At 39.7% G+C, this 14,598-nt stretch overlaps 1 protein-coding gene across 1 annotated transcript in view; it reads left to right on the top strand.

The window, feature by feature from the left end:
- Nucleotides 1-14,598, top strand: part of MMP20 (matrix metallopeptidase 20) — a gene marked incomplete at its 5' end in the record, with an annotated part of 48,296 nt that overhangs the window by 21,357 nt on the left and 12,341 nt on the right. The window contains 2 exons of the mRNA XM_079101996.1: nucleotides 8,912-9,048; nucleotides 10,406-10,562. Coding sequence (XP_078958122.1) covers nucleotides 8,912-9,048; nucleotides 10,406-10,562 — 294 coding nt within the window. The remainder of the gene's footprint in view (nucleotides 1-8,911; nucleotides 9,049-10,405; nucleotides 10,563-14,598) is intronic.

Genomic DNA, 14,598 nt, shown 5'->3' with positions numbered 1-14,598 from the left:
AGTTCCTTAGCCCATTTATTGATTGGGTTATTTGTTCTTTTGATGTTTTTTGAGTTCTTTGTATATCCTGGAGATCAGTGCTCTGAGGTACATGTGGTGCTTCCCATTCTGTAAGCTCTCTCTTCATGTTATTGTTTCCTTTGCTGAGAAACTTTTTAGTTTGAATCCATCCCATTTATTTGTTCTTGATTTTACTTCTTGCACTTCAGGAGTCTTATTAAGAAATTTGGTTCCTAAGCTGACATGGTGGAGATTTGGGCCTACTTTTTCTTCTATTAGGTGCAGGGTCTCTGTTATAGTGCCTAAGTCCTTGATCCACTTTGAGTTTCCTGCAGATGTATTTACTCTCCAAAGGCAAATTACAGCAGAACCTGGGAAACCTCCTCTTATTAATGAGACCACAGACACAAAGTGAGAGCTCAGTAAATGGAAGTTGCTATGTTTAGGAGTGGAAATCAAAAAATATGTAATTTGTATAAGTAAGAAGGCTTAGAGACTGCTGAGGGATTTATAGGACCTGACCGATTTTCATGATTTCTATGAATATTTTTATTTTTTAGATTATTGATTAGTGATATTATTTCTATTGACTACTACTGTTGACTAAGATAACAACAGAGAGAAAGGCTCTCCAAAGAAACCATGCAGGAGGGAGCAAGGGACCAGAGTCCACCACACATGTGCTACTAGAATCACAGCACATCTGAGGTTAGGGCAAGGGGAAGCTTTTGAAGGCAAAAAGGAGATGTTCTCTGCAAGCTGTCTGGAAGCGAAGTTCTTCAGTCACAGGCTCATTGCAGGTGCTGGAGATGACTCACTGATAGCACCAATTACTTCACAGAAGCAACTCACCTGGAATTTTTTTTTAACTGTGGGAGTGTTCTGGTAGTAGGTGTTATCTCAGAAGCATAAGATCCCCTCTCTCATGACTTTCAGTTCTCCCTTGGTTCCTGTCTAATATAAGCAACTCCATCTTGGCATTGGCAGCTTTTACTTTACCAAAAAAGTAAACCTAATGGAACAGCAGGCAATGACCTGCCTGGTAGGCAAGGGAGAGGGCAGGAAGAGCCTGGGACACAGGGCTGAGGAGCCCTGGGTTCACCAGAAGCTTTACATTATTGGAGTCCACAGAGACAGAGGGCCCAGACACTGAACAGCATGCAGCCCACATTCAGTGATAAAGAAGTGAGGACATTGCGTAAAGTGTAGCTTCTTCTTTTGGTAAATACCAGTGGCTGTGGCAGTGGCAAAGGAGGCAGCAAAGACAGGATACTATGCCATCACATTTAATTATAATTATTTTCTTTAGAAAGCAAAACCAGGCCAGGCACAGTGGCACACACCTGTAATCCCAGTCACTCAAGAGGCTGAAGTAGGAAGATGGTGAGTTCAAAGCCAGCCTCAGCAAGCAAGGTGCTAAGCAACTCAGTGAGACTCTATCTCTAAATAAAATACAAAACAGAACTGGGATGTGGCTCAGTGGTGGAGTGTCCTTGAGTTCAATCCCTGGTACCTACATCCCGCCCCAAAAAAACAACAAAACTCCAAAAAAACCTCTATTAAACTATGAACATTTAGCAATTACTGGTGACTATTTGAAGATGATACATCTTTTGATATTTTGACTATGAACACTGAGTGTGATAACAGAATGGAAAGGAGTCAGATGCAAGAGACCTCTAGAAATGTGTACTCAGGGGTGGGGGATCAGCGAAGGGGAGATGGCTGACTAAGGATGGACTGAGCTACTGGGGCAGAACAGGTAATTCCAAAGAAGGAGGAAGAGCTGTAAGGAGGACAGGAGTCAGCAGTGGCTTTGTCTTTAACTTGCCAGGGACCTTGAGCCTTTCTTTTCTGTAAAATGAGGGTGTTGTCTTATTAATAACAGTGAATTCAATGTGTTCAGAACTTACTATTCTAAGCCCCTTGTTATCAGATCCTTCCAGTGTTACTTCTTTTTTACAAGACATAGAACAAACAACTTGCTTAGAAGCACATAGCAAGAGAGGGTGAAGCTGGGGTGCAAACCTGTTATCCCACTCCTGAGTCAGCGTTCCTAACTATGCTGATCTACTGCCCCCAAGGTGTCATCCAGAGCTGGGATTCCAGGACTCCCTAGCTCTGATCCCCTACTGACTGCCACCACAAGTCCCAAAGTGTTTGCTCAACCTGGACAAAGAACAAAGAATTCTTTCAAGCCACAGTTAGAATGGCAACCTGGGAGTCACTGATTATGAAAGGGCTCTGGTCTGCTCTCTCCCACTCACCAGCCCAGAATTCCCCATCGCCAACAATAATCTGTTGATGGGACATTTCAAGCTGTAACATAATAACCATACGGTTTGTTTCCAAAGCAAGATGGAATGCCGAACCTTTTAAAGGCCCCATGATGTTTTTAGATATCCTCTGACGTGTGTACATGTAAACTCCAATGATCTAGTGAAGAGAATGAAGCTCACCTACAATAAGTTAAAAAGCATAGGTAGATATGCACTTTCATTTACTCTTTGTAATAGATGACAAAATATTAAGGCTATTTCATTCTTCCTTTGTCAGTTATGAAAGAAAAGAGAAAATGACTGGATTTGCAGTCATATGAAAATTATACTTGCATATTCCAGATTATTTGGGGGTTTTCCCATCAAAATTTTAATGATAAAATCAAGAACATCACAAGCAGCTACAGATATTAGAAGAATAATAGATTTTGTGAATAGAGTAAGCATAAAGGTTGATCCTTCATTTTAATGATGAGGAAATAAAACTCCATCTCAGCCCCATAGGCCATCCACTGCAGGCAGAGTCTATCCAGTCCTTAATATGGGGAATCTGCTCATTTGGAACTACCAAGGAAAGCACTGGACTTTAGCATGAAGGAACATGGGCTTTTGGAACTGGTGCACATTGAATTAGGAAGAACACTTCCAGGATGTTCCCAGACCATCTGCCTACAGGTTGGGTAGCTCACAGACAGCAAGGAGAAGGACTTTTTTTTTTTTTTTTTATCTCAAAACTAAGATTCTTTAGTTTTTAAAATTCTGTTGATCACTAACTTGCATTTTTAAAGATGTTTCAAATCTCAGATTAGAATAAAAAGGAAAACATTTGTAAGGGTTGTGCAAGTAGGGATGAAGGGAAGGGTAGAAGGAAGAGGTGTGCCAAAGGACTCACCAGTGAGTAAGGAGAATCATGGGAGGGAGCAGCCTTGTGGCTGAGAGTGTTGTGACAGCATCCTTCACATAGGAAAATCAAGAGGATTTGGGACACATGGGGGAAAAAGTCTACACTAGATGTGTCAGATTTAAAGTGCCAACAATACTAGTGGAGTTTCATAGAAATAAGCAATAATCAGGAAGTGGTCACAGTTGGAGGTTTCACAGGATTTGAATCTCCCACCCGGAGGACACAAAGATAGGAATGCACAAACAGAGATCTGCAGAGAGAATAAAGAGGAAGCAAGGAAGTCTAAGGAATGGAGCTAGGAAGCGACTGCAGTGGAGAAGAGCACTTAATAAAGTCCAGAGTGAAGCAGCATTCCAAAATTAATGACAACCACAACAGGAATAATAACTGACATTTCAGGCAATTTATAACATGCTGTGTATGAGGTTGAGCGTTTTACACACATTCACTCATTTAATCCACACAGTTGCTATCACCAGCTGGAATTTTAACTTTAGTTGGCTTGATAGCCAGCCACAAAATCCCTGTAGTTGAATCCTAAATAAATCAGGGAAAGAAAGTTCATCTTTTTGTTTTGATTTTTAACGATCAACAATGGAAAACACTGCTAAAGTTACCAGATGGAGGGCTGGAGAAGAGGGACGAACAGTCCATGATAGGGAGTAAAGTCACAGCAGAGGAGGGAGGTAGGGTCCAGGCCCTGGGGAGCCACAGTGCCAATGGTGGAGATGGATCGAATGTCCATTTGAGAATTTTGTTAATGACGAACAGCTGGCAGAGGCAGCAGGTTCAAAAGGGAATTTCAAAGATGGGAAATGCTCATGTTGGAAGACATGAAAAGAAGCCAGTGGAGAAAAAGGAAAAGCAAAATGCAATAGGAGGGACGATACAATCCGTGCCCACCACGATTAGTACGTTGGAACCCACATTTCCCAGGAGTCCATGAGGTTGAGGAGAGCCCCACGCTGGGGAGAAAGCCTTCCTCTTCACACTCTGCCAGAGGCTGGCTCTTTTCAGGCGATATGGTTGCTTCATTGAAGATCAACAGAGAGCCTTGTAGTTACTTAGATCAGTTCTCTGTGATCATCATGGATTCAGAAAAAGAGCCAGGAGTGAACTAAGATCGCTGACTCTGTGTCCTTTCTTCTGAACTCTCTCCTGAGTGAGGATGGGGAGTTTTGCATCTTCACAGGGTATGGTTTATAAACATGGATCCATGGGTTCCTCAGATGTCTGTGAACATTCTTAATTTAAGGACACTATGCACAACTTTGACTATTTTTAGCCCACATCACTGTCTACATCTGGGTCTTTAATTTTATAAGCTGTACTTTCCTTGGTTCAGTGAAGTAAATGATGCATGGTTGATTTCTTGGCCTCTGAAGTATTCTGAGATCATCAGCCCTGATCAGTGAACCCACAAAATGAATGGCTTCTCAGGCAATGATGTAATGGTGTGTACTTCAAAGTTCCCAATGAAACAATTAAGTAGGAAATTTACCTACATGAAAAAACTGCTTAAATTTTATACATCATAGATTAATAAATTTGTAGAGTGAAAACATGTCTTTTTTAAGTACCTATTAATTATGTGACTAAATCAGAATTTATAAAATACTTTCAAATGTATTAATTCGATTGAGCCTTTCAAGTAATTGTGTAAATATGTTATTTTCACTCTTATTTGACCTAAATTCTGTCTTAAAAAAATTAAGCAACTCGCATAACCAGGGTAAAAAAAAAAAGGGTTCCAAGTATCCCTTGATTCTTTCATTGCAACCATTTTGCCTGATCTCAGAAGAGCAAGTAGCAACTAAATTGAGAGTATCAGAAGTTTAGAAAGAAATAAGACATCTATTCCCATAAATGACAGAGGATAACTGAGTCAAGGAGAGTGTGAGGTTGAAGGTTTATCAATAGAAAAATGAGTGCACCTATTCAGTTCAGGCTGAATTGCCTCACTAGTCCCCAAATAGGAGGTGAAGGTATCTCCTAAAAATGAAATATTGACAGGATTTGCTTGGGTAGGTGGGGAGTGTCAATAGTTGAGTATAACACAAAAAGAACAAAGGTTTAGGTTGAGGGAGTAGCTCCATGAATCCCTCAGTACAAAAAAGATAAAAAGAAAAAGAAGAACAAAGATTCAATAACAGGGATCAAAGATGCACCAGACATTATGCTAAGTCCCAGGATAAAAAGATGAATATTACATGATACTGCCCCAGGAAGTTCAAGGGTTGGGTAATGAGTTGCAAGAGGTTGGGGGAAGGTTATCACTAACCTAATCTCAAATTTGATGAATTAGTTACTGTTCTATAGTAAAAGGAAATGAAAGTTTCAGAGAATATAAAATTTGCTGATCAAATATGTTCTGCTCAACTCTTGGTACTTACTTATTTAGCTGATAACTATTTACTGGACCCTGATTATGTGCCAGGCCCAATATCAGCTACTGGTACACAAAGATAAATGGTGCAGCTAAATAGCTAATCAGCTGGTCAATAATCTCAATAAGCTCCATTGTTTTACCCTCCTTATCAAAGATCAAATATGAACTATTGATATGATCTCTTTTGTCCATTTTCTTTACATAGTTCCAATATATCTCACAGCTGTTCTTTTCTGAAGGACTTATAGATTCTTTGGTTTATATTTTAAGTCCACTTACAGATAAATCAGGAAGTTACGTGCTATACTTTTTTGGGTCAATTTTAATACATTTTTTACTTTGATCAATAGCTCTAAAATTGTAAATCCTCTAAGTATGTGTTCTGTTGTGTCATTATCTGGCAGACGTAATTTTCCCCATTAGTTTATGGGAATGTTTTATGATTATATGTCCCATTTGAAATTTGTGATAATTTATATGTGATGGGTAGCATTTATTTTTCTTATGCAAACAATGCATACTTTATAATACATCATTACAGCATTTAATTAGGTTTATTAACTTTGGTACTACTGATTTTTTTACCCGAATGAATCTGTTATATTGGACTATCCTGTGATATAGGATGTTAAGTGGCCTCTCTGACTATGTTGGCGGGGTAGCCTTAGTGTGACAACAAAAATTGTCACCAGTCATTTTTCAAATGTCCCCAGGGGCACAAATTCATTCTTGATTTAGAATGTACTTTTTAAATTTAGTCCTCGCAATATCCTTAATCAAGGTTTATATAGTAAGAAATTCAAGATTCTCCCATCTGTGAAAATTTCCAAAAGTACATTTTGGTTATGTTACTGTATCTCATATTGAATTATTCAAGACATCAAAGTTTAATAACTCCATATAGAAGGTCAAATTTATGGGTAGTACAAATATTTAACAATCAATCTTACTCTTATGTATAATTGTAATGCACCATCAGAAATAAATAAATAAGTGAGGTAGGGTTAATTTTGCCTAGAATCCTTGTTCATTTTTAAATGAGAAATGAAAGAAAATTCTTCCATCTTCAGAGTGCCCAGGGAGAAAGCGGTTGGACATTGGATACACCTCATCAGACACATAAGTCAGCCAGAGCCTGGTTATGGAAGGATGTGTCTGCTCCTCTGCCTCCCACCTTCCCCATGTTCTCAACCTGACCAAGACAAAACCCTGAAATGCCCACTCTGCCTCTTGGCACAGGGCCTGAGTAGGGTCAGCATATCACAACTGTTACTGAACTACATTAACTAAAAAATACTTGCTCTTCAGATTCCTCACCAGGTTCCCAAATACCAACAAGTAGTTCTGAACACTTCTGGAATCCTAAACTATGCTAAGTGAGAAGTAATAGAAAGAAAAGAAAAAGGGGAAGCAATTTCTCTTGCCTTCAGAAAAGGCCAGGTCTCATTGGACAAAAGGTAGAGTTATAAATGAAGAAAAAAAGCAGAGATCACCAGGCACAGTGGTGCATGCCTGTAATCCCAGTGGCTAGGGAGGCTGAGGCAAAGGGATCACAAGATCAAAGTCAACCCCAGCAATTTAGGAGGCCCCAAGAAAGGTAGCAAGATGCTATCTCTAAATAAAAAATTTAAAAAGAAAGGGCTGTGGATGTGATTCAGTGGTTAGACACCCCTGGATTCAGTCATTGGTACCAAAACAAAAACAAAAACAAAGCAGATCATAAGACTAAGGTAGATTTTCATAAGGACAACTGGAGCCTCGTCCAGGGTCTGCCTACCCCCAACAACCAAGTGACCTTTGAGTCCATCAGTTCCTCTGGGTCTCAGTTTTCCATCTGCTAATACACGTGTTCTAGATAAGGCTGTGACAGTTTGGACCTGGGGTAAGCCAGAATACCCTAAATGGGCTCCCTCAATCCTGTGTACCATGGTTGGGATCCAATTAGTGGGTAACTAAGGCTGATGCAAATAATAATTTTTAAAATTGATGGTATCTTTCCATATGGCACTTTGCAGTTTATAATGCACTTTCAGATGCATTATCCCATTTGATCCTCTTAAAGATTTCATGATATTGACCAATAAGTGGTTACTCTCATTTAAGATATTATGAAACTGAGGTTTGCAGATGCGGGGCAGCAATCTAGTTACAACCTCTTCTGTAATAATGTTTTTCCTTCTGTGTGGTGATACCTCTTAGGAAACATGAAGAAAAACTTCTTCCTTCTCAGTATATTTATTTGAGAGTTCATCATACATTTAAATTGTCTCTTCTGGAACACCTTCACTAAAGCCCTGGATGTAATGAGGTATCCCTCCTTTGTTTCCCAGAGCATCCTGAATTTAACTGTGTAGCACAGATCAATGAATTATAATTCACTAATTATTTAACTATTACAACCAGATTGTAAGAATTTTGCAGGCAGGTTCTTGATCTTGTTCAGTGTTTCATCCTTGGTATTTACCACAGTCCCTGGTAGGTGCTCCATAAATATTTGTTAGCTGAGTAGGAAAACTCTATATAAGATTTGGGAAGTTCCTAAACTAACTACATGGAAAGTTAAATGTCAAAGCTTAATTACAGTTTCTTTCTGTTCACAAATGATCTTATGCATTGATTCTGGGCTTCTAAGGACACAAGTAAACGATACATGTTTTAGAAAAAAAAAAAACATTTTCACCTTCAAAATACATAATGGGCCACTTTTACATTGAGAGTTTGACTCAGTACCTTCATGTGTACACTGCCAAGATTTTATGAAAATGATATTGCACAAGCAAATGACTAAGTTGCTAAACCTAAAAGTAATATGTAGGTACTAGATTTTCTGTTAATTATGTAATCAGCTCAAGGATGTGAATACCTCCAGTAGACAATTACATAACAATACTAGAATTTATGATTATTAATGTTTTCATTATTTCTACAGGAAATAATCAGGATCTCTCAAACACAAAATTTTGATTCATTTACACACTACTTATCATGTTCACTTTTTCTATTTTTTCTCTTTGAAATTTTAATGTTTAAGAACTCAGAATAGGAAAGAAATTCATATCCAGCAGTATCTGGAACAAGAGGGTGCACAGCATTAATGTGTAAATCATTGATGGGTTCTCCTTACTGTTATCTTGGATGTCTTGAACATCCCTGAGTAAATGAAAGAAAGGGGATCGTAGAGATGCTAAGACAACAAAAGGGGAGAAGAAACTGATCATAAGGTTACAAAAGGGATTTAGCAATGACCTCTGAAGTGTGACTTACAGTACCATTTTAGTTCACAAGCACTTGAAGATCTAAATCAACCCTTATTCCGATTTCTTCTGGAATGCCCAACAGGATTTTCTGGCGAAGGCAGGTTCACGTGCCAGCAGGGATTCGGCCCAGCACTATCACCAGCTCCTTCCCCCAGCTAATGTCCAATGTGGATGCAGCTTACGAAGTGGCCGAGAGGGGCGCTGCTTACTTCTTCAAAGGTACCTACAGATCCCTCAGAGAAAGAAACGGCAGGGACACAGTGCCCACCTATTTGAAACATCTAGTTCTGACAGTGTTAGTTCAGGATCACAGAGCATGTTTCAGTTGCTCCTTCTCAGGTTGGGTATGAAATGTCATCCTAGGTGGCACATACCTGTAATCCCAGCAGCTCAGGAGACTAAGGGAGAAGGATCTTGAGTTTAAAGTCAGCCTCAGCAACTGAGCAAGACTCTGTCTCAAAATAAAATATAAAAAGGGTTAGGGACATGACTCAGGGATTAAGTACCCCTAGGTTCAATCCCTGGAACAAAAACAAAAATGCCGCCCTACCTTATTGTAACAATGACAGAAATGACAGTGACCGCCAAGCACGGTGGCTCATGCCTATAATACCAGTGGCTCAGGAGTCTGAGACAAGTGGATCTCAAGTTCAAAACCAGTCTCAGCAACAAGGCACTAAGCAACTCAGTGAGACCCTGTCTCTAAATAAAATACAAACTAGAGCTGGTGATGTGGCTCAGTGGTTAAGTGTCCCTGAGTTCAATCCCCAGCACTCCCCACCCCCCCAAAGAAAAGAAATGACAGTGATCATCAACTATTTTCAGAAATCAGCCTTTGATTTTAGTGAGGAACCGTGCTAGTGAGGTACCATGGTCGGGAATCTAAAAACATGGTCCCTGCCCGTGCTGCTCAGAGTAACATGTCTGAGATCCTTTGACGCTAAATGATACCCTGCTAAAACGCCATGCTTAGAAGCAGTTGGAAGAGGAGAGACACCTGTGATTCCAGGAGGTTGACACACGTGATACCAAACTCTGGCTCCAGTCCTTGACTATTTGAATGACTCTGGCAAGTTGTCTAACTGTTCTGAGCCTTCACTTCTTCCTCTGCATGTTGATTATAGTAAGATCAACCGGGAAGATGTGTTGTGACAATAGCTAGCCAATGAAGTTATCCGAAGGGTGAAAACTATCAGTTTTTGCTTGTATTTGCTTGTTGATGAGGGATAAAGGTGGAAGACTGGTGCTAATTTAAGTGAGAATTATAGCACTTGCATGTTACTTGACACTCCTCTCTTGCATATATGAAGATTAAATGAGATTACAAATGAAAGATGTCTTGAAAAAGTAAAGGTGTTAAATATAAGACACAATTATATCGATATTATTGGTTCAAGGAATTTTAAAGTCTATTACTGAATTGAATAATTTGAGGCTTATATCTCCTCTTGGGTTATAGTCATGACAAATACCCTCATGAACTACTTCCATTAGGGTCTTACATATACATCTTTAGGAGTGACATGCATCACTAAATGGTACAGAATTTTGTCTGAACTTTACTTTCTGTTTTCAGGCCCCCACTACTGGATAACACGAGGATTCCAAATGCAAGGCCCTCCTCGGACTATTTATGACTTTGGGTTTCCAAGGCATGTGCAAAGAATAGATGCTGCTGTCTATCTCAAGGAACCACAGAAGACCCTTTTCTTTGTGGGAGATGAATATTACAGGTATGGTCTTTTTCCTTTTATTATCTAGATATATTCTATAAGAAGGGAGAAAAATCTTTTGCACGAACAAATGCAAGGCAAGTTTTCAATAGGCCTACTGACTCTCCTTGACCATTGGTTTTTAAGATGGCCAATAGATGCTCTTCAATATGTTCAAATTATAAGTGAAGCATTTAGTCAATAATCCCTCTGTTTGGTCTCTGGGACATCAAACATCCTGATATTTCAATGAACTCATTAACTGGACCCACTGGTCCAAAAGAGTAGATTTGGTATCCCAAGTACCTAACTAATGCCTGAATGGGAACTGACTCCACTGTAACAAGTGCATAAAAGGACTAAGTCGTTTTATCCAGCCTAGAATAAGATGATTCTTCTTATCCAAGGGGAAGTACTGTCATTTCCATGCCTGTTCTGCATGGGGTTATTATAAGCATATCTGAGTAAGGTGTGATCTGCCACCCAACCACTGCACACAGGTCACACCTTGTTTCACAAAGTTTCTATCCTTAGTTGACTGCTGTTGAGAAATGATTTCACCTCTTTGCCAAACTCCTCCAAGGCACACCTCTGCCGCTGCAAACCTTCATCTGTTCCCAGTTATCTCTTTGGCATTTCCGGTTTCCCTGAACTTCAAAAGAGAAACAAAAACAGATTCTAAGCTGGTGACTCTGCTAAACACCATATACCTATGGAATAGCATCTGGAGGAAAGCAGGAAAGCTCCCAAATTTAGTCTATCCAGCATTTCAACCACTGAATCAGCTAATTTCCTGTCAGATCTTCCTATCTGAGACATAGTATTGAAATTCATCTTCTGAGACACTAATATCTACTGGGCAGAATATGACCTTCCAAAGGCTGTCTTTAGGATAAGGAGGATGTGATCCTGTTGCAGATGTACAGGAAGATAGGTATTGAGAAACCTGATTCCCGTTGTGGATCTTAAAGGGACTGAGATTGACAGATGCATGGATAAGGGAGGGGAGGGGAGGGCATTTATGTGACGGTTATTCAGTTAATTTCTCAAGGAGTGTTCCCGGCCTTATTCTCACTGAAAAGATTGCCCTCTGTCTCGTGATCTCTCTTCTCCACTAATTACTTGGTCTTTGGACTAATCTACTACACACCAGCACTCCCAGTAAAGCATGTACTTCCAGTTAAGCTGAATGGAGGCCTAATAGTTAGGGCAAGAGGCTTCATGAGAACAGAGGTTTAAAATTCTCTGTAAATTGAGGTGGGGAGAGAGAGGGTCACTGATTTTAATGATGGCTGATGCTCCCCAGAAATTTGGAAAGGTACAAATAACATTGTACCTTTCCAACTAGGTCTCTGTGAGTGTATTAAAGAGTCTTTAGTACAATCTAGATAAAGATGATTCATTAAAAAGTTGGTTTAGAACACTAATTCAAATATTAAGGACTCATTCTGCTGATTAGGAAAAGAAACCAATGTAGTCGTTTTTAATACTCCTAGGGCATTAAATGATACATGTAGACACCCAGCACAGAATCTGGTGCATAGTAGGTGCTCTGAAGGAGTATCTCTTGAGTAATAGTAGGAACTAATATGGTAATTAACAAATAATTACTTTAAAAGCTGTGATAATGAACCAATAATTGCCTAAACCTCAATATTCCTGGGTGGCAATCCAGTCAAAAAAGCTGGTCAAAGGGAATTTCTTTGTTAAATACTGAAAGCCTCTGATGTTGACTGAAGTTACTGCTTTTGGCAAAGTATAAGAAAATAAGAATCTTCTACTTTACATGTTTCAACACATGCACAAGCACATCTGCTCAAAAATAAGACAGACAACTCTGACCTACAGCTCAGAAGTTGAGAAAAAGCCATTACATCAGCCCAATTTGTTCTCCCCCTAAATCGTGCACGTTGTGCTTTGTAGGTCCTCACATAGATGGTATCTTATTGTCATGTGAAACTCTCTGTCAGATATTGTGGTCAGCTGCTAGTAACAGAGACCCAAAAATAACTGTGGTCAAAACACATAAGGGTTTATTTTTCATATATGTAAAAAAAGTCAGAAGTTCAACCACTTTAGAGTCAGTATGGTAGGTCTGTGGTCACTGGGGACCCACGCTGCTTCTTATGTTTTGCCTCCACTCCCCATGTCACCTCATGACTTGAGTTGGTCAGTGGAACTTCAGTCAGCACATCCCTGTTCTGGGCAGAAAGGAGAAGGTTGGGAGGGAAGGGCAAAGTAATCACATGGCCACACTAAAAAATACAGAAGCCCATAGCTTCAAGAGTCCAATTACCGCAACATCCACTGACAGTGTTAGGTCTTACTTTTCTTAGTCACTTCTCAGGGTAGGTCCTCATGTGAGTTCAGTCAGTGACACAAACAAAACAAAAAGTAAAATGTGGTTATTATGAGGGAGCTACTCTGTGAATTCCTAGGATTTGGACCCAGTTTCAGTACATGAAGCACATGAGAAAATAATTGAAGTTCTTCCTCTAGAGGATTGAGGGCTGGCTTGGAGCCAGGTTGATTTAGGCTCTAAAGTGACACCCTACGTGTCAGGTAGAAGTCACTTACAGGGGAAAAGCACACAAAGGACCACAAAGTGAAATCTCAAAAGGAGGCTTAACCCTATTGGCACCTCCACGTACCACATCACCAACCGACATGTTGGCTGAATTTTGCCAGTGAGGGATACTTTCCCTGATGCATTTTTATTACTCCTTCTCCTCTTTCTAGCAGGTACTAGTGACTCATTAATTTTTTCTTTCTCTACATTATTTCCATCATTTCTAGCTGATTTCTTCCTATAAGTGTTCTCCCTCACCTACCAATAGCAAAGGAGTAGCTCTATTATGGGGTTCCTAGTCGGTAGGGATATGCCATTACTTCCATTATTCTTTCAGATAGAGAGGTAATGACTTCTGAATTTTATGTAAAGTGATTTTCAAATCTAGAGGTCCCAGCCCTTTTTAATCACCTTGCCACCCCTGAGTCATTCTTTTTGTACAGATAGACTGGAGGCATTGCTGCAAAGTAGGATACATCTACATTCTCTCCTTCTGGATGCCCCAGGAATACTCGACAGAGGTCTTTTTATTTATTTAAAGATTTCATATTTAGTCATCACATAGAAATAAATAATAAGTAACAAAAGTAAGAATGATGAAATACAATTCAAAATCTTGCTTTTCAATTCTTAAAAAATCATTACCAAGTTACCACATTCAACCTACATTGATAGGGCATGATTATATGTCAGGCTCTGTACTGGTCCTGTGACACTTAAGAGAAGGCATAGCATTTGCTAGATTAGTGGGTGAACAGGGATAAAAAAGCCCTAGTTTTAATCTTAACTGTACCAGCAGTCATCTGACAATCTGGATCACTTCTCTGTTTTAGCTTCATCAGCTGCAAAACAAAAGCTGAAATATTACCTACTTACTTTCATGGTGTCATAGGATTAAATGAGAAAAATGTAAAATGCCTATCACATAATAAGCCCTCAGTTCATGTTGGTACTGCTAATGCCCTCGACAGATCATAGTTGAAAGTAAATACATAGATTAATAATTAACCAATCTAAGAACCAAAATTGCCCTAACCAGAGACTGCATGAGGATCACGGGACCAAAACAAAGAGGAAACAGCCAACTCTAGCACAGGTGCCAGGAAAGAATTCTTTGGGGAAGCAATAATTGAACTCCACTTGAAGAACTGTGTAGGAGTTTCCCACAGTGGTTGGGGGTGCCGGCTTCCAGGCAGAGAGGGCAGTTGAAGCAAAAGCAGTGAGGCACAAAGGGGCCCAAGAGTGTGGGGAAAACCTCAAGTTCAGTATGACTAGTACTTGGACTAAAGGAGAGACGTAGCACGAGGATAGCAGGGTATACAATGATGGTGCAGGTCCAGTGACTTTCAGGATGATCCCTATTTATTTTGTAGAAAAGAGGGTCATGTTTAAATATCTTAAACAAGGGATCAATGATTTGTGTGATAAAAATCACTCTGGCAGGAATATGACTGAATTGGAAGGGGATTTAACTGGTTAGGGGAAACC

Source organism: Sciurus vulgaris (assembly GCF_902686455.1).
Source record: "Sciurus vulgaris genome assembly, chromosome: 11".
Lineage (NCBI taxonomy): Eukaryota > Metazoa > Chordata > Mammalia > Rodentia > Sciuridae > Sciurus > Sciurus vulgaris.
Note: the sequence above shows the minus strand (reverse complement) of the source record. Positions and strands in the feature narration are given on the sequence as shown.